The sequence below is a fragment of the Xylocopa sonorina genome, chromosome 11 (genome assembly GCF_050948175.1).
Source record: "Xylocopa sonorina isolate GNS202 chromosome 11, iyXylSono1_principal, whole genome shotgun sequence".
Lineage (NCBI taxonomy): Eukaryota > Metazoa > Arthropoda > Insecta > Hymenoptera > Apidae > Xylocopa > Xylocopa sonorina.
In genome coordinates, this window is record NC_135203.1 from 3359587 (window position 1) to 3383184 (window position 23598).

General features: G+C 40.0%; 2 protein-coding genes across 2 annotated transcripts in view; one reads left to right on the forward strand and one right to left on the reverse strand.

Annotated features, from left to right (window-relative positions):
- Positions 1–63: 63 nt before the first annotated feature.
- On the reverse strand, positions 64–1326 carry Tfiia-s (general transcription factor IIA subunit 2). Its single transcript, XM_076905080.1, has 4 exons — positions 1038–1326; positions 593–697; positions 374–503; positions 64–227 (listed from the first exon to the last, which is right to left on the reverse strand). The coding sequence occupies exons 1-4, from the start codon at positions 1107–1109 to the stop codon at positions 196–198; spliced, it is 339 nt and encodes a 112-aa protein (XP_076761195.1). The 5' UTR covers positions 1110–1326; the 3' UTR covers positions 64–195.
- A 9186-nt stretch (positions 1327–10512) lies between these two features.
- LOC143429396 (uncharacterized) overlaps positions 10513–23598 on the forward strand; it is a 294531-nt gene continuing 281445 nt past the window's right edge. The window contains exons 1-2 of the mRNA XM_076905024.1: positions 10513–10692; positions 20795–20966. Coding sequence (XP_076761139.1) covers positions 20796–20966 — 171 coding nt within the window. The 5' untranslated portion in view covers positions 10513–10692; position 20795. The remainder of the gene's footprint in view (positions 10693–20794; positions 20967–23598) is intronic.

A 23598-nucleotide genomic window follows, 5' to 3' on the forward strand; every position in this document is an offset into this window, starting at 1 on the left:
GTGGTGTTGCGATTAGAGATTTTGTGTAATAAAATTTAATTGTCATTGGAAAATCAATAGAAATTATAAACATCCATTAAGTATTTATGTGTATTTTGTTTTGATTACTATCTACTGTGAAACTTTTCTTATAGCTAGTACTGTTTTATTTATAGTATAATAGTAATATATATTTAATTGTATAAAAAAGTAGTGTTATCGTTTTGTAGCTGCATCTGCATCCAGTGCTGTAATAATAAAAAAAACTATTAGTATATTGTTTTTTAAATTAACTTGTATATAGTACTATAACTATGTAAAAATTATTCATATATTGTTTTTAATATTAATATCTAAATATTTTGTAAACCATTACATACAAAGCAATACTTACTTTTCCCATCACAAGCAACGATTTTAACTTTATCTACAATTGCGACTTCTTGAACTTCACGAAATTCAACATCATTAAGCATAAATGTCCATACATTGTCACAAAATCTATAAGTATTTAATTTGGTGGCCTAAAAGTTTTGAGCAATTAATATAATTATAGTAGAATTACAATAAAGTTTTCTAAAACATAACGTCGAATGTTAAACCGTTGATGTACCTTAAATGTAAGTCTTGATTTAACTCTGGTTGCAAGTGCTTGATTTATCGCCTTATCAAATTGTAACAATACCTTAATTGCTAATTGTGGTGTGATTTGTCCATACTACAATATTATATTACTGTATAATTTGGAAGATATATTATAGTAGTACACATATCTAACTTACAATTTATATAAAAAGTTCATTTATTTGTATTGAAACTGTAACCTGTTGCATTTCATTGATTTCAGTGATAATGTACAAAAAGTATTAATACAAAACTAGATAAACATCTCGAATTTAGCTAACTTTTGCGCAGTACTAAAGACATGGTTTGATATCGTTAATATTTGCTTTAGACAAGGCACAGAACGTTAATTTTCATTTTAATTTGAGTATTAATCAAATATAAAACGTACAAAGAACCTTAACCTTGATAATGAATTTTTGTTGTATGCATACCTGAATTAGTTCATCGAGGCTTTCTTGTAACGTATTACCTAATGTTGTGTTTCGATATAATTGATAAGACATTGTCCTTAATATATAATAGGCACAATATTAAAGCAGACCGATGTTTGTTAATGCACAAGTTAACTTCATGCGTAACGAATACGATCAACCGTATTTGTTGATTAACTGTATCGTTAGGTGAAGTTGTGCAGCGCTTGTTAGCGTAAATGAATCAGCGATTGTAGAAAATGACATTCCCGATAGCGGTAGATTTCAATCAGGACAAGGGAAAGAGATTCTTTGTTTGGTTATAATGCATAACTTATACGTGGTAACTTACATTGAAAATTTGTTTATACAAAAAATTAATTATTTATTATACCCTCAAATCGATTTTTAAAGTGTCAAAGAAAAACGCAATTATATCGTCTGACAGATGAAACTATTAATAACAAATTATTCGTTCAACCAATTTACCATAATTCGTAGTTCTTTTGTAGATGCAGTTTTGGTATTTTTGAAATGTATTTATGAATTTATTATGTCGCAACATAATTGAGCAGTTTCGGGAACACCTGCAGTAATAATGGCGGTAGAGGTGCATACATATGAAATGATAGTGCGCGATGATTGAAAGTGCGATACATTTTGAATGTAACAGAATTAGTTTAGACAAGTTATACAGTTTTCTATTATTCTCAGAGTTGTTTTTGAAACAAGGTATTCTATATTTTTTCTATTTATATTGTTTTCAAACTATTTTTCGGCGTTCACAAAAGATTTGTTAATTTATAACACCGTCCATAATCGGTATTGTAGACGAGTTTAAGTTCAATAACTTTCGTTTGAACAGTCAGTATGGTTTCGTTCTAAAAGTTATAAATAACATTTCAGGAGAAAGAAATGAAGTTAATGTATCCCAAGATCGTCCTCCAGTCACGTATGCAACACGTATACCTTGTAAATGTTTGATAATGCTATCTGCAGATGGTCAATACGGTAGGTAACTGTAACACCAACGTGGCCTACCATCGAATATCTCGAGAACTTTTCAAACAGCCACGTGGTGCAACACCGTGGTACGTCTATTGCCGTCCCCCACTATTTTCTGCGCAGACAAATCAAAATTTAGACAGCAATTTAAAAACTTCCATGGAACACATGCAAGTTGTTATTACGTTCGCGGTCATGTCAGTAGTGACGTATCAATTAACGCGCGATATATTTTTGTGTATAAAATGAAGAAAGATACGGGTATAGTTGACTCTTTAAAATGCGTGTTGTAAAATGGATCGTACAGCTCAAACGTAAAACGTGTCATTAAAAATTGAAGAACAGTAAAATTAGAAGCGCGAGCTTCATGCGCTTGTTAAATGCCGCACTCGCGTTCCATGTAATAATACCTAATTGCAAAGCTTAAAATTTAATGGGACAGCGGAGAAAGTAATGGAAAAAAAGTTTGTCGAGTACTTAGTACGTGGTATGTTTGCAAAGTTAATTCATAATGGGAATCCATGTGTAAAACGTAACGAATGTAAACGCACGCATATATCGATTCCTGTACTGACGTATGTTTGGTGTATGATTTTAGGCGCTGCTCAAAGAACACGTGTTACGAGCTGAGGAATCCAGTGCAAGAAGTTACATTTCCTTCACGTGAAATTCTGCTTCAGTAAGTTTTTCTATTTTTATTTATCTTTCTATGCAATTATTGTATATGTTCCGTCCGATTTTTATTTGTAACCGAACTGACGAATTCAAGCAGAATACGGTATTACATTTTTATCAAGTATATCCATCTTTTTCTACTTTTGGTTTTAATTATAGTAAATAAAATAGTAAAACAATATATATTTTATTACAATTCTCAACAGAGGGAGAGTTGTATAATATACTGCAAGTATATTAGGTAAACAAATTTTACTTAAACTATAGTGTGCAAATGTAATTTAAAAGATGTCTCTTTTCACTAATGTTTAGGTATTTCATTAACTATTAAATAATTAACTAATAATTTTCGTTATTCTGAGCGGTATTGCGTCATTGTTCGACATGAAATACTGTGGTTACACGCTTGAGACTTTTGTCCTCGTAAATTTCGAGCTGAATACTCTGACTGTTACTACCACTGCACACTGCCTTCGTTTAGCAATGTTTATGTTCCCTCTATAGTCGCATTGTCTCTTTTGTTGTGCTGTTAAGCGATTTCAGGAAGACAATCAGATATTTTACTATATCGTATGTTCCCTGATATTCATGACTACGTGCATCAACTGTTTGCAATTGGCTTCCTCTCATTCATGACTGTTTGTGTCTTTAAGAATTGATGAATTGTGGGAGCAACGATTGGACCGGTTCCAGGTTGCGAATTAACGATTGAAAGCTTCCTTAAACTCGTTTCGATAACTTACCTCTTATGTGAACGTTTACTTCTTGCCCCCCTCGTTTCTTTGCAAATTGTAATAATAATTAATAGAATATACGTACAAAGAATTATACTATTATATATCATATAATTATCATTATATATAAGGTGTTTCAAAACAGGTGATATGACCAGATGGAAAATTATTATACATGTAAAGTATATATTCTATTCTTTTCATTCTAATAATTAACAAGTTTATGAAATAAGTTATCTGAGACATATATATATATATATATATACATATAGTTGTCGAATTATACCTGACGAATTTTCGTATTTGATCTTTTTTTCGAACTTAAGGAAAGACTACAATAGAAGGAGGCTAAATGTAAAGAATATTTAACTTTTTCTATTTTCATTCGATCGATACAGCACGAAAAGCTTCGGTTAATAAGTAGGAGTAACTTCACTTCATTAATTCAAGCAAGCAGGTGGGACGTATAGAAGAAAGTCTTATTACTATCCAGCAAGTTTAGATACTCAAGTAATTGCGGGTGAAAACTTTCAGCGCGCATGCAAAACTTTTCTCGGTAAACCGAAAGAGGCACAAAGTCTCTCGAGCCGGAAATGAATAGGCAGTCCCCATGAATTTAGCTCGCGAAAATTATATCCCACCCCTTTACGAGTTATACGTCCCGCCAGATTTATTATTGCCGCAGCACTTGAAAACCAGGCGCAAGATTCAAACGATCCTTTGAGTACGCCTCTGATACAATTAAAGGTGCGAGATGTTTCGCCGCGGCCGCTTTGAATTCTTTTTAGACGGTGTCAATTAAAGGTGTCAAAGGAGCACTCGACTTCGATAGAATCGTCCGTGATACTTTATTAATAGGAGTTATTTAAATATTTCTCGCGAGCACTCGTCGTTTATATCTCTCTAAATATACTCCTCCCTTGCATCGATTAAGTTTCTCAGCGATTCAAATCGTTGATCGCCGATACTCGAATAAACTTCCCGACATATCAATTGCTCCCCTCTACGCGCGCGCACAGGTATACACATACACACATATATAAACGCTCGCGCACGTTTACGATCTCAGCGACGGGATCCCTCTGGATTGAAGCAAAGCAAAAGTCAATTAAGTCGATGCAAACCGTAACGAGTGGTAACAATGGAGGCAAAGAAACGAGCCGGATAAAAAGATTAAAACGCAGCTAACAGGGTCGCAGAAATAGGGGGAAACGGAATGATAGGGGTAGGTATGCCAGCGTGACCAGCGTGGTTAGATGAAACCACCGCGTTAGAGGTAAAGACGGTTTAACAAGTTTTCTCACGGAATGATTTTTTGAGTAGTAAGTAACCGCGAGAAGAGAATCCACATCCACAGCCATCTATTCTTACCGTGGAAATCGAAGCTCGCATTTGCTCGTAAGGAATGAGCCAACGGAGAAGGAAACGCGAAAGGAGACAGAGGTTTTAAAGGATAGCGGAGAAACGGGGGAAGATAAGGTCGCGAAATACACAATGGAAAATGCGTATAGTAGGATTCGAGGTCCGGTTCGTTGGAGGAGGACATTGAACGGAGGCAAGTACACAGAGCTAGAACGGGACAGTCGCATCGATCGGATTCTACCGTGTGGGAGTGCAATGAAAAGCATCTTTAAGAGTAGTATAGCGACGTCTCGAAGGGGGGTTGAGGTTGGTTCGGGGTGAAGTTGGGTCGGTAGGAAACGGACGGAGCGGGGGAAGATTCCGCGAGACTATTTATATGGCTTGCCATCTAGAAAGTTTGCAAGAACAATTTATTACGGATATACGTACCATTTAGAGACGCCGAAGTTATTATGACAGGGAACATTATCTACTATAAAAGGATCGCGGGGGGCTTCGTTATTCAATCGATGAAAGTAGAAAGTGCTGGATAGAATGGAAAAAGGAGTTACTAGTTGGACAAATTTTCTTCTTCTGCGAACGTAAGGAAACTGTTTCCGTTTACATATAGATTTATTCAAGCCCGCTGCAAGTAGGTATCGCGGCCGCATGCGTGTTTGATCCTTCTGCACTGTACGGGTCAAATCGACTCGGAACGAATATTGGACATTCAATAACTACTTATCAATCTAGCCACGCGCAAAAGCGTTTACTAACTTTTTTACATTTATGGAAAACGTAATTTGTACGTAGAAATGTACATTGTTCTACTTAAATCGTGACATGGTAGTTCAACTGTAACGCTTATGCGAACGAAGCAGATAAGGGTTAAATCGACCTAACGTTAAGCATACCCTCGAAAGTGGAAGTTATGCTTTTTTGCCAGCTAGCCTCGTCTTCTCGTCGATAAAAAGGTAACATGGTTCAGGCCTTGGTTCGGCAGACTTGGAAATCTCCTCTTTTCCTTTCGGTCACGCATCGCTTATCCAGCAGCATAGGGGTGCACCGTGAAATATGCGATCTTTTTGTAACTCGTAAAGTCTTTCGTTTTGTTCTCGTTAAAATAGCAAACAATTTCAGGGAACAATACTGAATTTTAATTACTAGAATTCTGTCGCGCCTGAAACATTTTCCAGTACAAGTTTTATTGTGAAAAATACAAAGGTGTCGAGTTTGCCCGTTGGTCCATAGAAAAAGCGCGTGACATTTTTCGCGAATTTATTAAACGAAAAAAATATATATATATACATATATTTCCTTTTGAAGGTTTGAAGGGTCTTTTTTGTATGGAATGAGACGGAATAACTTCTTATTTCGCGCTGTTTAAAAACAAGATTACCACGCATTCTATCTCCATTAATTCCTCGACCTGTCTCGAATAAACATTATTAAAAAGAATCTCTCGCCCTTCAGGAATTAAGACCATTGGCTCGGTATCGAGCCGAAAATCGTACGGGGTGCGCGTGATTATCGAAAAACGATACGTTGAACAAGGCGTCGAATCGAGTTCGCGTAGAAGAAACGAAATCCGCGAGGACAGTGAAAGACATACAGGCACGGGAAATGATCGTGTAGGAAATGAGGATATCCACTTGTTACGTCGTAGAAACCTCGACGGTTTGTTCCCGTGATGCGAGGGTAAGGAGCGTTGGGACGGGTCGGCGGTGGAACGCGGCGAGTGGGACGTAGACGAAAGCCGGTAGGAGAGGAAAATGGGAATATCCGTATGTCGAAAGAGATAAGTGAAACGACGATTGAGCTCAGCGGGAAAGAGAAAAAGACAGGACGGTGAGCGTCGCCGTTGCCAGGGCAATGAATCGCAGATTGACGCAGGCGTCACGACGTCCGGCCACGCGCACACCCCGTTTTCTCTCCTCCTTTCCACCCCTATCGAAGCGTGCCGCTGCTTAAGGCATGCACACACTACAATAGACGCTTTCTTGTCCGACGCAGTTGCTCGGGCTTACGAGATTTGCCGCATTATGATTCACACGTAAAAGTATCCCGACGCGGAAGGTGTGGATACAAGGCTTTTCGCTGTTCCTCGACTTCCTACTTGGGAACGACATTCTTGCTATCGTTTAAACGTCCATCGACATTTTCAGTTATTAATTAATCGAGATATAGTCGTTAGTACAAATCGTATGAATTTTCGTTCAGATTAATTTCTTCTACATTTACCTTGCTCTCGGTTTTTGACTTTAGTCATTAATGGATATAATTGATGATTAGAAGTTTTCCACTTGTCAGGAAAGTTAGACTTGAGTGTTTACATGCGCTGAAATGTTTCACGGCTAACAGTGGGGGATTCTCAGGAGTATGAAGTTTAATTTAAATCGATTAGTTCGCCGAGGAAAGTTTTAATAGGTTGCCGAGAAAGATTTTCTCGTTTCGTGACGTGCTCTATTTGATTGTATTCTGTTGATTATAGAACACAGTAAGACGCTTGTATTCGGCGTATTACGTACTAGGAATAATAACGCGTAACATCAATAATGGAAACCAATCTGCCGCCGTGAGCGTACTCAATCTGCTGCGTTCACTCAAAATTTATGCTCGTCAAATGCTTTGTCGCTGTATATCCGACTCTGATAAGTCACTGTCATAGTTGTGTACTAATGTCTGATCCAACGCGTCTCGACCTACTGCCTTAGAGCAAAATCTATATCGCTCGCTGCACGAGGTGGCAAACGAGGCGGCTAACGCTACGAGCCCAGGAAATTACGTCGATCATGTACATCTACAACACTTCAAAGCCTTGCAATCAGTGAAATTGCGGAGCGATTTCGAAACGTTCGCATAAAAAGTACAGGCACGAATTAAGCTGGCTTTGTCGTCGAGTTTTCGAATCGGTGCTTAACACGACCGTTTCATAGTTCCTCTCGAAGTTCGGCCCATTTGTGCACGAATGGAGACATGGATGGAGAAGGATAGGGAATAAAAGAGAGAGAGTGTGTACGCGAAAGAGCAAAAAGTAGGGAGAAAGAGAAAGAGAAAGAGAGAGAGAGAGAGAGAGAGAGAGAGAGGTGTTGTAGCGTTAGCGAATGTTCGTGAGAGCTTTCTACTTTAGACTGTAACGCGCATTCCCAGGACAAGAAGCGAACGGGCGAACCGGCAAGTTAGCAAGCGAAAGGAAATAAAGACAGAAAAGATCCGCGTGCGCGGGATATAACGTATGTCGTCGCGGCAGCGTCGACGTTGTCCGTGGCTCTCGTGGGGGTTGGAAAAGTTGGGTAAAACTTGAAGGAGAACCAGAGAAGGAAACGCGGGATGCGCGAAGGAAAGAGAAACCAGCCGGTGTCCAACCGGGGAGAATTGGAATGAAAGGAGGGATGGATCCGGTGGTGGAGAAACGTCATAGATGTATAGAGAATGTCGTTGTCGGTGTTGGTAAACGTTGAAAAGACGAAGGTAACGGGCACGGCTGTTGTCGGTGGTGGTAGGGTAGCGACGATGGTGTTGGTACCGTTGGCGGCGGTGGTGGCGGACGGCGGTGGCGGCGGCCGTGGTGGTGGTGGTGGTGGTGGTAGCAGCGTGTCCCGACGCCGGGAAAGTTTCGCTGAGAAGCGCGCGGAGTGTGAGAACGGGGCGCGAGCGCGAGGGGTGAAGAGAGAAAGAGGACAAGAAGAGCGAGAACGCAGTACAAGGGGTAAAGGGAGCGAGGGAGCGAAAGGGGGTAGAGAATGAGAGTGAGTTTGGAGCGAATCCGGAGGACGGCAACGCGGTGCGGGCAAGGTTTTCGTCTCCAGTTCCCGCTAAGCGGCCGACAGGATTGGAACGAACTGGCTGTGTACGGGGTTGCACACGCGGGGTAACGTGTTTGTCCAGGTAGCGTGCGCGGTGTGACGGCCGGTTTCTAGCGCGAAAGAACGAACACACGCGGCACGCGCTACCGACGGAAAGACCGGCCCGTGCTGGCGTGTGTGACCGACTGAACGCGGCCGGTAATAAATACCGCAATTGCGTACCATTCTACTTGATAGTGAGGGATATACTCGCAGGAGTAGTAATACTTGCACGCGTGCCTGCTACCGCGGTACTCGAGTTCACGCGTGGCACTACGGCCGCGGAAGGCCACGAGCGAGCGAGGTCGTCGAGCGCGAGACTGCGTCCTTCCTTCTTCTCCTTCCTACTTCCTGCCCTCTTCCACCTCTTATGCCCACCTACTCCTCCTCCTCCACCTACGTCTTCTCTCTACCTTCTCTTTCTCCTGCTTTTCCTTCGCCGACTCCTACTCTCGCTACTTCATCTCTCTCTTTCTCGTATTCTCTACCCCTAGTGAGATATTGATTTCCCTTAGCTGACTCCCACGAGGGCAGGCGGCAGGCAACCAGGTACGGCTACCTCCGCAAATAGACAGCCTCCGACGATGAGGAGGGAATCATCGCATGTATCGAGAGTATGCACTTTACAAGTTTCAGCGGTCCAACATCCCGGCTTGACGAAAACGATCCGGTTTGACGCTTCCTCGCGTCGAACAGTTGTCGCGCTCTCCCTGTACCGCACTCGAACTGTGCCGCGCTCTTCTCGATGTTCACCCCACGTGTAACTCACGTTCGCGTGACTTCTGTATCCTGGATGCAGGAAGTTTCAGGGAACTCGTGTCCCTAGGTCTTATGAAATGGCAAACAAGATTCTGATCCAATAGTAAAGTTACGACGCGGAACTGTAAAGAAGATTTCTCGAGAACTCCCTGGCCTGTAACAAATAACGCAAACGCAACGTTTAGCAAATTACGATAATCGTGTAACTCGCGTTGCAATTCGTGGTACATTGAACACGAGTTCCCATTGCAACAGATTAAAGTAATTCCATGTTGTCCCAGTCGCTTAATATGCGGTACGCGTCCGTCTGATCATATTCGATCCTCTACTACTGGTAATCGTTTTTCTTCCCGCAAGTTCATCGATACCGCCTGTTTCGCGGTTAATTTACAATATTTCGCGAAGCGTCGAGCCCGGATATTATTCCGTGTAAGCGCATATCAATCTCTTTTGTTGCGGGGCTAACTTTCCTTCAAAGTATATACTTTTCTTCCGCCGGTGGGTGCCGTTCGGGAATTCGTAGGTGCTCCGACAAACTTTTGCGAAGTAATCCGCCATCTTGGTTCCTGCGCATTGCTGCCCGGCGGATTCGCGAGTGACTTGAAACTTTTTTATTTACCGCGTTCATGCTTACACACAGAGACAAAGAGGGTTGGAGAGGGGAACTGTTTCCCCTACTGAAACTCTGGATGGGGTGTACGTATCTGTCAACCCCCACCCGGCCCGTGCCGCCTGCCGCTTTCCAGCAAAGTTTTCCCGAGATCCTGGAAACTACGAGCGGCGATAGGAAGTGGGAGGGTAAAGGGAGCCTGAATCGAGGGAGGGTAGAAGCGAGACCGCTTTCCAGCATCGTGCGCTCACGGGGATCCCTTTTCAGCGAATTCTAACCTAGTAACGAGTTTGCTCTGTCGGTAACGCTGGACGCGCGTGATAGCGATAAACGTGTCGCGTGTTACGGTGTGATAGTGGGATGAGTTAAGTGATACAGGACACGGGACGCGATCGCCGCGATTATGTTTTTCACCCTCCCACCGATCGCACGTTGATTTCTTTTCTCCTCGAAAGGGCTATACCATGGTCGTATCGTAAAGTAACTCGTGACGCGGGATAACAAGGGATTGCGAGAGCAGGACGTTTGTAATTTCCGTTACGATGTTACGCAAAGTGCACGATCGCGTCACGAACGGTTTGTTTACATCGGTGCTCGTGTTTAATTGTGACGACCAACGGTGGACAGGTTGATACCATGCTCGAGAAGTATCTCGGACCGATCAGGATTGCTGGATCGTGACAATCAGTTTCCGACAACTAAACCACGTACGTATACTCGTAATTGTTCGTGAACCGTAATTAAATACCAGCGACTGGATAGTTTGACGTTGAAAGTTTTGATTGATCTCGAGAACGTCGCTCCTCGTTACAACTGTAAAGCGCCGTTCAAACTTTTGCGCGGTAATTCGGAAGCTGACTATACGGACCCGTTCGTTAAACGATTTTACGATCGTTCGCTAGCTCGTCCGTAATCTGTAACCGAAGATTGGATTCGGTGCGACAAATGGGGGTAGGGAAATCGTTCTCTAATCTGCGCGATCCGCCGTCGAGTGTCCTCGCGTATACCGTGTTACTCTCCTCTCCCGGATGGAATAGGTCAGCTGATCATTTACTAGATGCTATATAACGTAGCTTGTTGTGAGAGTATCAACGCTTTTGATTATCGGGATTCGGAGCGCGCAGACTCAATGTGAGATTAATCCTCTGTGAGCTCACCCCTTCCCCTACGAACTTACCAATACACGCCGGTCACACGTTCGAAAGTTTCATGAGCGTCGAAAAGTTTTGCGCTCCTGTAGTTCCGCGGATTTGATCGAGGACCGGGGAACTTTGTGCTTGCACAACGGGACGATTGTTTCTTTCGCGTTGTCATACGTAAATGTAACACGTGCGATCGTATCCGCGTCTACGGTTCATAAGTATTAAATCAGTTGAAGTGCGTTTTGTGGCGGGTAAATGCATCGTGAATGAATCGTGTTGAGTTTCTCACCTAAAGTTCTCTTAATTTACATTCACGGGTACGTTCTACACTTTACAACTTCTTAGTCCATTATAATATTATGAATATCGTTCGTCTGGTTTTTATAGTGGATCGTATGCGAGAGTATACATAAAACTTTTTTATAAAATTAAACGTATCAAAGTACTGCATTATACGTGGCATTTAACTATCCGTTTAATTCCCGTTTAATCGTTATTTGATTTTAACTTAAAAGTCCGTTACTCTTTATTTCCTATATACCCCCGGTTGGGGCTAATTTTTCATTAAACCCATCCTTCGAGAGCTGACGATTTGCTAGAAATGAATTGCCGGCGGTAAACCCGAACCAGCGGATTTCGAAAAGAATGAGCTGAAGCACGAGATATCGGGCATTAAACTTGACATCGTGTTCGCGGTACTACACGAAATATCGTACCAGCCAGGGGTAATTGTTAAAAATCTATGTCATACCGGGAAGAATAGAAAGCGTTCCTTGTATACGAGCCAAAATGATTTTGAGGAAAAAACCGGCGCGAATTACGCTCAGTAATTTTTCTGAATAAGAACCTCGCATATTCCTGCGGGCATGAAACGTCATGTTTTCAATTTAACGAAATTGTGGAACCCATACGTATGAAATGTTAGCTATCCTCTCTCCTCTTTATTATAAATGAACATAAAACAGTGGTTATTCAGCGCGGTATGTCTTCTCTAAAAGTCTGTCAGGCTGTTATTCCAACCGCGATGAAAGGGGGCCACCGTACGTAAGAAGTTCTTTCAATCTTTTCGCCCGCCTTACGTTGCGTCAAACGATAATTCATCAACGCGACGCGTGACACGCTCATCGCGAGGAACGATTATTCGATTATTCCAACAGGCTCTCTTACAAGGAAACGCGTGGGTTACGCGCGGGACCGAGGAGGACAATGGGCGCCCCGTTAGTTTTCTCTATCTTCAACACGCGTTATATAATATCCTGTCCCCGTTTAGTAGCACCTGGGATGGAGTCCGATGCATGAAAAAGTAGAGAGGTACTAATTAAGCCGCTATCATTACGGTTCCGCGGTGTAATTCCGCGTTGTTGGCATTGTGCTTCGAATTCCGCCAAGTGGCTGTTGGCCGGGGGCTTTTGGAATCCTCCGGAGCGTGGTCCAAGGCCTTTCAACTCCAATTCCACGCGCGTGCGTCTCATCGTCGAGGTTGACGTCGTCGTCAACGACGTCGTCGTAGTCCAGGATGTTTCCTGTTGTTTCCGCGCCGCGCCTCACAAGAACGCGGCCAGAGGTTAATCCGGTGTTTCGTAGCTGTTAGTTCCCCTTTTCCATACGCGTGAATATTGCCCAACAGAGTCTCAGCCCTTATCGCTTTGTATGTTTCTTCCCGGTGCACCCTTTCTTCGGTCCACGAAAAGAGTAAACGTGGTATTCTTCTACGATTAACAATGGCCAGCGTCTCTGCAGAGGAGGAACTCGTTAGGTGCGTCTATATATGCTAAGGGTACATCTATCGTTGGACGATGCTTATTAGAAAATGGTCACGAGAATGTCTTTATCGCGTAGCAGTCGAAGAAATTGTAAATCTTTCTTTCTCTTCGTGTCTTCAGGACGAGACTGCATTTACGGTGAACGATAGCATTAATTTCGGGTTTCTTGAATTATCGAACCGTAGGAACGCGTTAACAAAATATCTGGATTCTTGTTATTTATTTTCCTCGCACGATTTATATTTTTTGGCTAGTAATTTTGATTCGTGTTAATGCGACGAAATATGGCCTTTCAGGTTGTGAGAATCGCGTTACAGTTGGTCGAAATTATCATACGATTTATGTCTGACTCCCTTTTTTCTCGCGAATAAAGTGTTTTCTTTTAGTTTTTAATTTATAACGTTACAGTTTTGTTCTGTTTGTACTCTTTCACTTACCAACGAATGTACCGCCCCGTGAATTTCGACGTTTCAGCATATTTTCACAACGAACATTACGAAAAATAAGTCGCGTGGATTTGAAATGTCGTGCACCCGTTGCGTTTAACGTACTCGTTTGGCGTGTCACGTATTTGAAATTTGTATCGCCGGGGAGAAATTAAGAAATCGACAAACATCGGCCGAATAGTATTCTCATTGTAACATTTGTACCTAAATTCGTGCAAAGCTAGCGTGGAAAGCAAGTAAATTAATAACGATCGTTTCTCAAAGCGAGGGAAAATGTTTCTTTCAGACAGTTATAAAGATGTAAATCTCTCGCAAAGAACGAAGTGGAAGTTCTCCAAACGTAATTTTATACCTTTCGTAACTTCGTGGTGAATAGCTTTCCCGTAACTTCGATAGTAAATAAAAATTTGATAAGAAATTGCTGACCTGTGTCAAAGTTCGTGCATGTATAGAACTTATTTGATGCTTCAATTTCTTCCAAACCCCGAAACTCTTATATCGAGGGCACGTTTACCAAAGACTCGGCGAATGAATAATAGTGACGAAACTTGAAATCATGTCGTTCGATCGATGTGTTTTCTTACTAACCGCAAATTCAAGTGTTTTCTGTATGTCTTCTATTCTCGTACCAACTTACTTTCTACCGTGAAACTGATATTCAGAGAAATTGTAGTTCGAGAAACGTTTCATTCTGATCCCATTCTATCTAATTCTAATTCAGCTTGAGAATTGTTTCACTCTAATTTAGTTTACAATTTATATTCATCGCAACGAGAATATTTTTAATACTTTATTAGTATCGTACACGTCGATTCTGACACGTTAATTATTTAAATGGGTATAATTATGTATCATACTAAGCGGTACTAATACAAAATACACGATAATTAAAGATAAATGTACTAGCTGTATGAAAATGTAAAAATAATTAAGTAAAAGTAAGCGCTGGATATTGCAAAGAAGGACATGAAATAGTATTGATTTAATATGTGGTGGTAATGCTTGATAATTGAAACAGAATGGTCATTTGTTCGGTTTTAAATGTGAAAGCGTCAAATGTGCACTCGTGGTCATTAAAAGCTTTGTTTACCGGAAGAACTGACGTTTCGGAATGAGCAATGGATACAATATTTCAAGCCTTGGTATCCGTTCGATGGTTTTCGTGCTGACTCTCGGCGAAAAGGCTTGAAATCGTTGAGAAGTTGCGGATGCCGGGACAGATGAATGGGAAGTAAGAGATAGTCAATCGTGCGAGTATAATAGCTACGCAAACCTGTGCAAAAAGCATCGGTTTCTTCTCAGTCAATTTTCTCGCGAATACTTTCGCACGATCTCACAAAAATATGAATCAACTCTGTATTTAACACCCTCGATTAATCATAAATTCCACCTCGCAGGAGGAATGTCGATTTCAAGTTGAAAACTGTCGCTCAAAACTAAGTGCTGACTTTATGGATAGGTAACTACGTAATTGCAGATTAAATATTCAAGTCTGTTTAATTAGAAAGACGATTACGTTAATCTCGTGTAAAATATCATATTTCTCTCGAACCACATTCCTCTGAAAATTTCCATCCTCGGCTACAATAATTCGTGGACAAATTGAAACATTAACAATTTTTAATAAGTTAATATTACGTAATAGAATTTTATTTATTCGAACCTCTCGAAGGACAAACGGTTTTCATAACTGGATCAGTTTCGCGTAATAAGATGGTAGTTTAGCAAGATTTTAATCGCCTCTTCACTGAAATCCCATTTTCTATACTTTGCTCGTTAAAATCTGTAGATGTATGCATCTTGATACATTCATCCGACTTCCATAGTAGTTTACGTTTGCACAAATGTTGCATTGCGACACGTCGCGGCAGTTTTCTAATTTTCAAACGTGACACCACTCCCAAAGAAAAGGGACTAGCCAACTGCACGATCTTTGAGCAATCGTTTTGCAAGGGCGCGTATAATCGTTGCTTATTCGAGAGTTTCTCCCGCCGGGTCATCCAATTGTTTTCGCGCACAAATCTCCGATATCGCCTCGGCTGAACATCGACATACCCCCTAGTTTCCGTCCAGGCGAGGATCTTCGTTTTTCTCGTCGCCGAAATCGAAGTATCGGCATCAGCGCGGCCCCCGGCTGACACACCCCCCGCGCCGCGACTACCAGGAAGTTTACGTCGTAAACTTCGGGTCTTAAGGGTGGAATTATAGTTGAGTAGAGCTCGCGCTAAGCCACGCAGTTGTTACCACGGTGAGCGCTTTAAAAGTTCGTCTCGGGGTGTTCCGTGCCGGTACGCCGGGGGGTGGGCGTCGTAGACGAAGAAGAGGAAGAAGCCAGAAGAAGCGAGAACCACCGATACGTTGGAAAGGGACGCGGGGACGTGGTTAAGTTGCCAGGAAACTTTGGTAAAACTGAAAAGTTAATTTCGTCGTGTTAAATTACTCGAGCGCTCGGGCATTAAACTTGCAAAAGTTGGCCGGATGACTGAAATACGTACCTTCCGCCACCTCCCTCCCCTTCGGCTCTTTTTTCTCCCCTACCTTTTTCATTTTATCCTCGGCTGCTTTCATCTTTGGTTTCTTTTTTTTCTTTTCTTTATCGTTGTGTCGTGTAATGAATGATACGATCAGGATGATTTAATTGTTAGCCCGTTCGTGTGGAATGGTGTTCTAACGGGGTAGATGTTCGATAAGGTTTCACTTTGTAGGAATTCGTGACGTTATTGGGGGTGCAGCACCGTGCTAAGGTCTTAGAACGGTTGTAAATTGCGTTATTGGTTTTATAATAGCGGTTAGACGTTGTTTCTGTAAGTACGTTAGGTACGTTAAATGCTTATAAAATTTGCCAACAGAATTTAAAGGAGTGGCTATCATTAAATTCAGTTTTAAAATAGCAAAACTTCCTTTGGCAGATGGCCTACAGAATTTTTGGAACAATCCCCTGCGATATTTATTACACCATTCCCCAATCCATATACCGCACACAATCTTCATAGCAATATCGTTGATAAAGCAATTGGTCTCCACCTTAATTTGGCTAAGATAATGATCTTTTACGACTAAAACAGAAATAGTATGAGAATACTTTTCTACTGCTAATTATAAGAGGGATATGAATAATAACGATTTTACTTTTCAATATATATTTCCATTGGTGTAGTTACGTAATAATTATTGTAGGAGTAATTGTTATTTAACGGCCCTTTCATTTTGTACGCGTCGCAACTATTTTATCGGGAATACGATACCTATTCGCTTCATTGTATTCAGGAATTTAATACAAAACACGCTACCAATTAATGTGGAGGACAGTAAATTTTTTTTTTCAAAACCGATCCGGTTTGTGGCACGAAATTTTGTTCCCTAGACAACGTTTTAATTGTTAATTAAGAAACACTATGTATATCATTTAATTCGAACGTCCGAAAGCATCAGCGGATAAAATTCAGATTAATGGCATATACACAGTCAACATTTATCTGTTATTGCGATTGCGAAGAATGAACGCGGAAAACACATACCAGCCTGGGAACAGATACAAGTCATTCGAATCGAATCGTTAACGCTTTAGCCAATATTGTGAAATACTTCGCTTTCACGTAATTTCGAAGCAATTGTAGAGCTTTTCAGCTAGATTCTACAGCATCATTAATTTCCTGTGACCTAAATTTTTTACCGGCTCGCAGAAAAATTTCGTGAATAATACCGGACAGAGTTTGCACGGCAAAATATTGATACGATATTTAAACACATTTTAAATTCCGAATTTGTATAAATCGTACGAATCCATGATGTACGCCTGACAGACGGAAGAAAGGGAACGAAGGCAATAGATATCAATTTCATCATTTGCGAGATACATAATGTAGTTTTATACTGCACATTATAAAATAATTTTCGAGCGGAGAAATATAGGGCGGAAACGTTGTTTGTTAAAAATAAAATTAAACGAACGCTGGGCAAAAGTTGTTGCGATCAAGTCGTATCGATTACTGACAGAAAATAATACGGTGAAAAAGTTTTAATAAAATGCTAATGTTACACACCGAAGGTGTACAGATTAAGCGTTTCCGTTCGAATCGATAATTCTTTAGTTAATTCTGGTATTTCAATTCGAACAGCGCCCAAAGATGTGTGGTTGTAATACGTGTATTGTACGTCTACCGTAGATTGATCGAAGGGAAATAGAGAAGAACGGGAAAGGGGTAGGTTCTCCCTGTTTCGTTCAAAATTTATTTCGTTGCGCAGTTTCCCGCAAATTCGCTTAGTTCCGTAGCTTCTGTCCTATTTTTGCCTAATAAATATGCGTGACAGATCTAAGTAACTGTAATGATCTTTTTTTCCGAATTAAATAACATTCATTTCTGTTTATAGTTTTTAATAAAGAACAGTTTTAATATTACATGGCGCTGAATCGAAGTTAAATATTTACGCAAGGTTGCAGCACAATGCTGCAAATAAAAGGGAATAATTAAATTTGATTTGGCGAATTGCATGTTATAAATGTTATTTTTCGCGGAACGAAAATTTTAAAATATATCGGAGTAAAACCTTTTGCTTTTATTTACGTATCGCAGAGCTTTAATTATTTCATCCAAATTGTTTCATCATAAGCCACTTTTATTAACGCAATTGTGAAATTATGTGTCTATTACATTCTATTACTTCATTAGATTTTCATGCTACAAAGGAAAACATGTTTTACTACATAATATAAGGAATTAAATACATATTTTGATTCGCATCGATTGCATGGTGTGCAAGTAGAGATTGAGCATTTGGTTTATCATTAGGTTTATCATTTGGCAAAGAATGTTTGAACTCTATGTTTCAATTCGAGAAATTTATAACAGTGATTCTGCATGTTTAAAAGCTATTCAAAAAGCTACTCAAAAAGCATTCCAATTAATTACTCGTATAGATGTTGCCCAAAAGTTTTTTGAGTAAGAAAGCATGGACGTGCTCGAGCAAAAACGACCGCGGGTTTCTACTTTGTTTCGAAATATCAGTATTGAAATTACAAAAATCAATATCCATTTCATCTCTACTGCGGAAGTGTATAAATGGATATTTGGTTTCCTACGCGTGTATAACATATTGGATTCTAGGTGATTGAATTAAAATGTGTACAGAAATCAAGCTTGTATTGCCTGGGCGAGTAATTATTGTGATAGATTTATACAATAATTTGAAGTAACTTCGCGTTTAATGTTTTCCATCTGCTCATTTAAATTAATTCGTACAGTACACAAGAGTTAAGAAGAAAATGATCAACGCGCGTCTACATAAGGAAATGAGATTTTTAATGTCTATCTATCCTTGCGGTCTATTTTTATACCGTATATATCATCCCGTACTACTTACGCGTCTGATAAAAGTTGGCAGTATCTACTACAGCGTGCGTTTTAAGTATTACAGCCATTAAATTTGTGTCGAGACAAAAGCGTTGCCTCTCTAACCGGATAATTTTATACTTCCCCTTCATTTTTTCAATAATAATAATGCAAGCTAGCAAGCTAACAAGCTAAGGATTTAACTAAATATTTAGCGCAGATATTAAATGTAAAAGGAAGTTTTACGAAAAAATTCAATTACTCTTTTTGTACGAGTATGATAACGCAACGATGCGTTACTCCCAAGATCTATCTCTCAAACGACATCGATATCGCTGTTCTCGAGTTTGAATCCGATGCATATGGTGTAAAGAATAGACCGCGACGAAGGTAATCGCGTTCGACACATCCTCCAGCGTTTTTATTCCAATTTGGCCGGTAAGGTCACGGTCGTAATACCCACATACATAGGCATGCGTCCCTGTAAGTGCGCTTGGTCGAGCGTGTGTGCACGATCTAGCGCGTGCGTAAACACAGAAGAGAACAAACTTTCGCGGCGGCTAAAGGGGTGAGTTACCCCGCCGTTGCTGCTGCTGCTGCTGCTGCTTCTGGCCGACAAACGCGCCGAGCGATCCACCACCAGCAAGTGTGCAGTCAACTTTAAACGCACATACACACGCACATCGTGGTCTCCTCCTCACTTTGAGCCATTGAAACGCATTACTTTTCGACCGCGTCCCACGTTTCCACGCGACGTGGAAACCGTATACTATTTTCACCGAGTGTGTTTGTAATTCGAAAACCGCTCTAGATGACGACAAAAGTGAGTCGCTCGTTGAACTGACTAACCATCCGTTGGAACGCAATTCGAGACTTCTGTAATAACATCATCCCCTTTTATTTCATGGCTACTTCTTTCAAGGATATTCATTTGATTCTGGAGAGTATAAAGGATTTATTTCAACGAGATTTTCTCTAAAGATGAATTTAAGACGAACCGTGCAATTTAGAGTCGGATTAATTCGTGTCTGTCTCTTCTTTACGTTTATTGCTTTTTCATATCACCCTGTCAGAATCATTAACAATAGTGTACGATATTAGGTAATAATATTCGTTGAACTCTGCTATAAATGTATAATACAGAATGTAGATTGAAGTATGATCAATATTTATTTACAGAAATCGTTTTATTGTTTTCTAATAATTGACCTAGTTTCGAAAAAGAAAATTCTCAATTGATTATCAATTCGTCAATAATCAATTGTCGTGGGGTATAAAGGGTGCAACAGTTAAATGATCGATGCTGATGCCTAGAACGGTTAAATTCGTTGAACAATTTCTCGAGTTTCAATATACGCGACGGCCAGGTGAACATGTACGCTTCAGAATTATAATAACAGGGGACACGGACATCTGTATGCAGATAGTTGGAGAACGTAGCTACAGTCGCGGCGACACGGTCGTGCGGGGTAGGTTTATATCGTGGTCAGCGTCGCGGCGCGCGTCATCTTCCATCTTTCTCGCCTCCCGTTCATCCCTCTTTGTCTCGGAAAAGTTTCCGGTGATGAGCTTTGTTGGCCGTTTCCCCTGCAGGACGGAAAAGTTAAATGCGAAAGTTTTATCCGATATCCAGCCCCGCAACGCCGCTGGAAAAAGCAGTGTATCTACGCACACCTCCACGTCACGTTAAAATTTGGATACCCTTGATAATCGTAATGTTTATAATTTATGCTTGAGCCGCGTTACCGTACCGTCGAGCGTAATAAAAAAATTTTCCGCACAATATCCCGGGAATTTTATTCGGCCGTCCGTTCCGCGTAAACTGGTCGAATTGTCGGGTATTTTTCAATACAAACAGCGGGCATAGAAATGAATCATTGATCGGAATTACAGTAATCACGACGATACCCTTTGACACCTTTTCATTATTCATCATTGAAACCGTCCACAAATTTCATTAGGCAATTAATATTACGAATAATTCACAGAGTAATTATGTTATTAGCAATTAATGTGTTGTTTACTAATGCACCAGATTGCTATCACTTGATGTTCCATTGAATATCGAGCATTTCTGTGTACCGACGTTAATAGTTTGCTATCTTTTTTATTTTTGCCCCCGCGATAGGATGGCGTCAAAGAAGACGAGGCAGAATCATTCTATACAGCACTTGCTAGAGCTGCCAAGTAACAGAGAGACAAAATTGCCGGTGTATTCTGCGAAGGAGTCGACCCAAACGCCACTTATTCCAACCCCTCGACAGGTTCCGGTAACCGTGCTGCATCCCTCGCCGAAAAAGGTGAGTGAACCATGAATAAGTCATCAAAAATCTTTGGTCGTTATTCAATTTACAAGAGCATAAAGGTCAATTACATTTTTCGCTTACTTCGCTTACCACATGTTGGGAAATTCTGTGATACATAGGGGAATTAAAAGTTACATTCTCGTAGAACAGAAAATCGTAACGTGTTTTAAAACAGACGCACGTTGAGTACGTTTTAAGTGCGATATAATATAAAGTTAATTGCTTTCACTGTTTAAATTCTAAGAAAAGGTAGATCGTTTTTATAACGTTTCTGACGTCAAGATTGGTCTCATTATATAGCGTTTTCCTTCTGAAACCCTTTAGTCTGCCCTCTATACTAGTCACTCGTGCCGTAATTTTTCGCTAAGGTATGAGTGGCGATGTTTAAAAGTTTAATAATGAAGAGAAAATATTTTCATTCAAGATTTCTTTGGAAAATTTGTCTTAAATTACTGTTAATAAGTATGCAAAAGTTGTTTCTAATTTAGTTACAGTAACGTGTACTATTTATAGTAGTACGGTTTTTATTAATTTATTATTTGGTTATTGCTCAACGCATTATTACAGAAAAGTTCTGAGACGATATATATATTAATACTTATTCTTCGTACAAGTTATAAAGTTTTGCACGATGTGTCTTTTGTTACTGTAGAGTTAAGTTTTAATTACTCGTACTATTAAGCCCGCTCATGAAATAAATGAAAAGAGCAGCGACTAAATGACTTCTACAGGTAAAAAAAAATGGGATCGACGAGGAACGTAAAGTGGAACCATTGTAACCGCATAAATTGCTGACGTTTTACTTTACAGTGGTGGTTTTTTTTTATCGATCATTCTGCACGTGGGACTTTGTTATTACTCGTATAAATGTCGACGCAAGCTCGAATCTGTGCAGTAACGGAGCAGATTGTTTTTTTTTACTTCATTTCGATTATTTCATGTTCTGCAATCAATTAAAGTGTTTTCTAATCAGTTTTCTTAATTAGTACGAGAACTGTAAGTTCTTGTATACCGTGAACAGTACTAAAGATCCATGTTTTTAAAAGATATTAGTCTAATTCTCTTTGTGATTAATTATTTTATTGTAGGATCATTACTTGTAATAGTTGCAAACCTGCGAAACAATAGGATTTCGAATTCGACGAAAGTATTTTGCATAACTCTAAACACTCGCGAGAATATCTATTTTGGCTGATCGAAAAACTTCCCTTTGCAGCCGCATGATTACTCTTTTGTTGCTTTTTCGTTCCATTTTATCCGACAGGGAGTCATGAAGGAGGGATTCGCGTAACTCGGTAGGGGAAGCTTTGGCTTCCCTGTAAAATAACGATTTTTAAAGTTTCTCGAGGAGTTTCAAACCTTTTCCCACCGAGATTCGCCGACGAAGTTTGCGAAGTTTGAGCCGCGTAATTGGAGAGGAAAGGAATTTCCTCTAACCATATAAAATGGTTTGTACGTTCGATACTTAAGTTCGTCGTGGTTATAGGCGGTTCTGTTAAGAGTCACTTTTGGTTAGGGTACAAAAATTTCCCAACAAATGACGCACGTTTACATTTCAAGCTATAGTAATTTTTACTTTAAAACAGTGCAACATTCAAATATTTAAATACTTTTATCGTAGCTTTTTTTTATTCACGTTTGTGCTCGTGAAATATTACTGAACCATTTAGGTTCTTTGTTAATAAGTAAAGCTTTGTTGGAGTCTTTATCAATGCATGTTATCGAATTTAGTTTGGAATATTACCAGTTAGTAGTAAGGGTTGTTTTTGGTCAGACCTTGTTTCGTTGAACGTGATTGTCGGTCGATAATCAAATTTTTTAGCGTAACAAAAAGGACACGTATAGATTATATTCCTTCATAACAACCAAGTAGACTCGATAATTAAATTATTATTTTTTAAATGAGATATGATCATTCGAATTGGATAATTACCGACAGTACAATCGGTAACTGCTTATCAATCCACGGTTCAGTTATTTCATCTGTAATACCAGCAGATGCATCTTTGTTGGCATACCGACAAAGGGAAGGTCACATCTATCGGTAAGGTAGATTACTAAGGGGTTGCAAATCATCCCTTATCGGTATATTGTAAGTTAGTTCCATGAATGATCGAGAAAGGGGTAAATGGTTACGGGTATCGATTAATTGGTGTTTCATTTCGCACGAAAATTTGGAAACCACTTGATATTATCAAGTTGATCATGTGCATTTCAATAAAATACTTGTACATTGCCGTGCTATTCATATAATTCATTATAATTCCATACAAGTTATTTGAATCATGCAAGCCTATTAGATTTTATTGAACAATTTTCATTATTTGGTAAAATATCATTTTATATACTTTCGGTTGTGTTCAAGGTATAAAAGTAAGATGTAAAAGGCAATATGTTTGTTTAAACGTGACGAATAGCTTTTCATTTTGACGTATGCGCATATTTTATGGGAAAATAATTTTCTATTGAAATCCAATGAATAGGACCGTGGTCGGAGCGTCTTGAGCATACGCAAGGTAGTGGGCGGAACTGAATTTATGATAATTGCATAAATCAGAGCTTTCCTCCACAATAATCATAATCTATTGGGATAGTTGTCCGAAGTTAGCTATTTAGCCAACGGCGC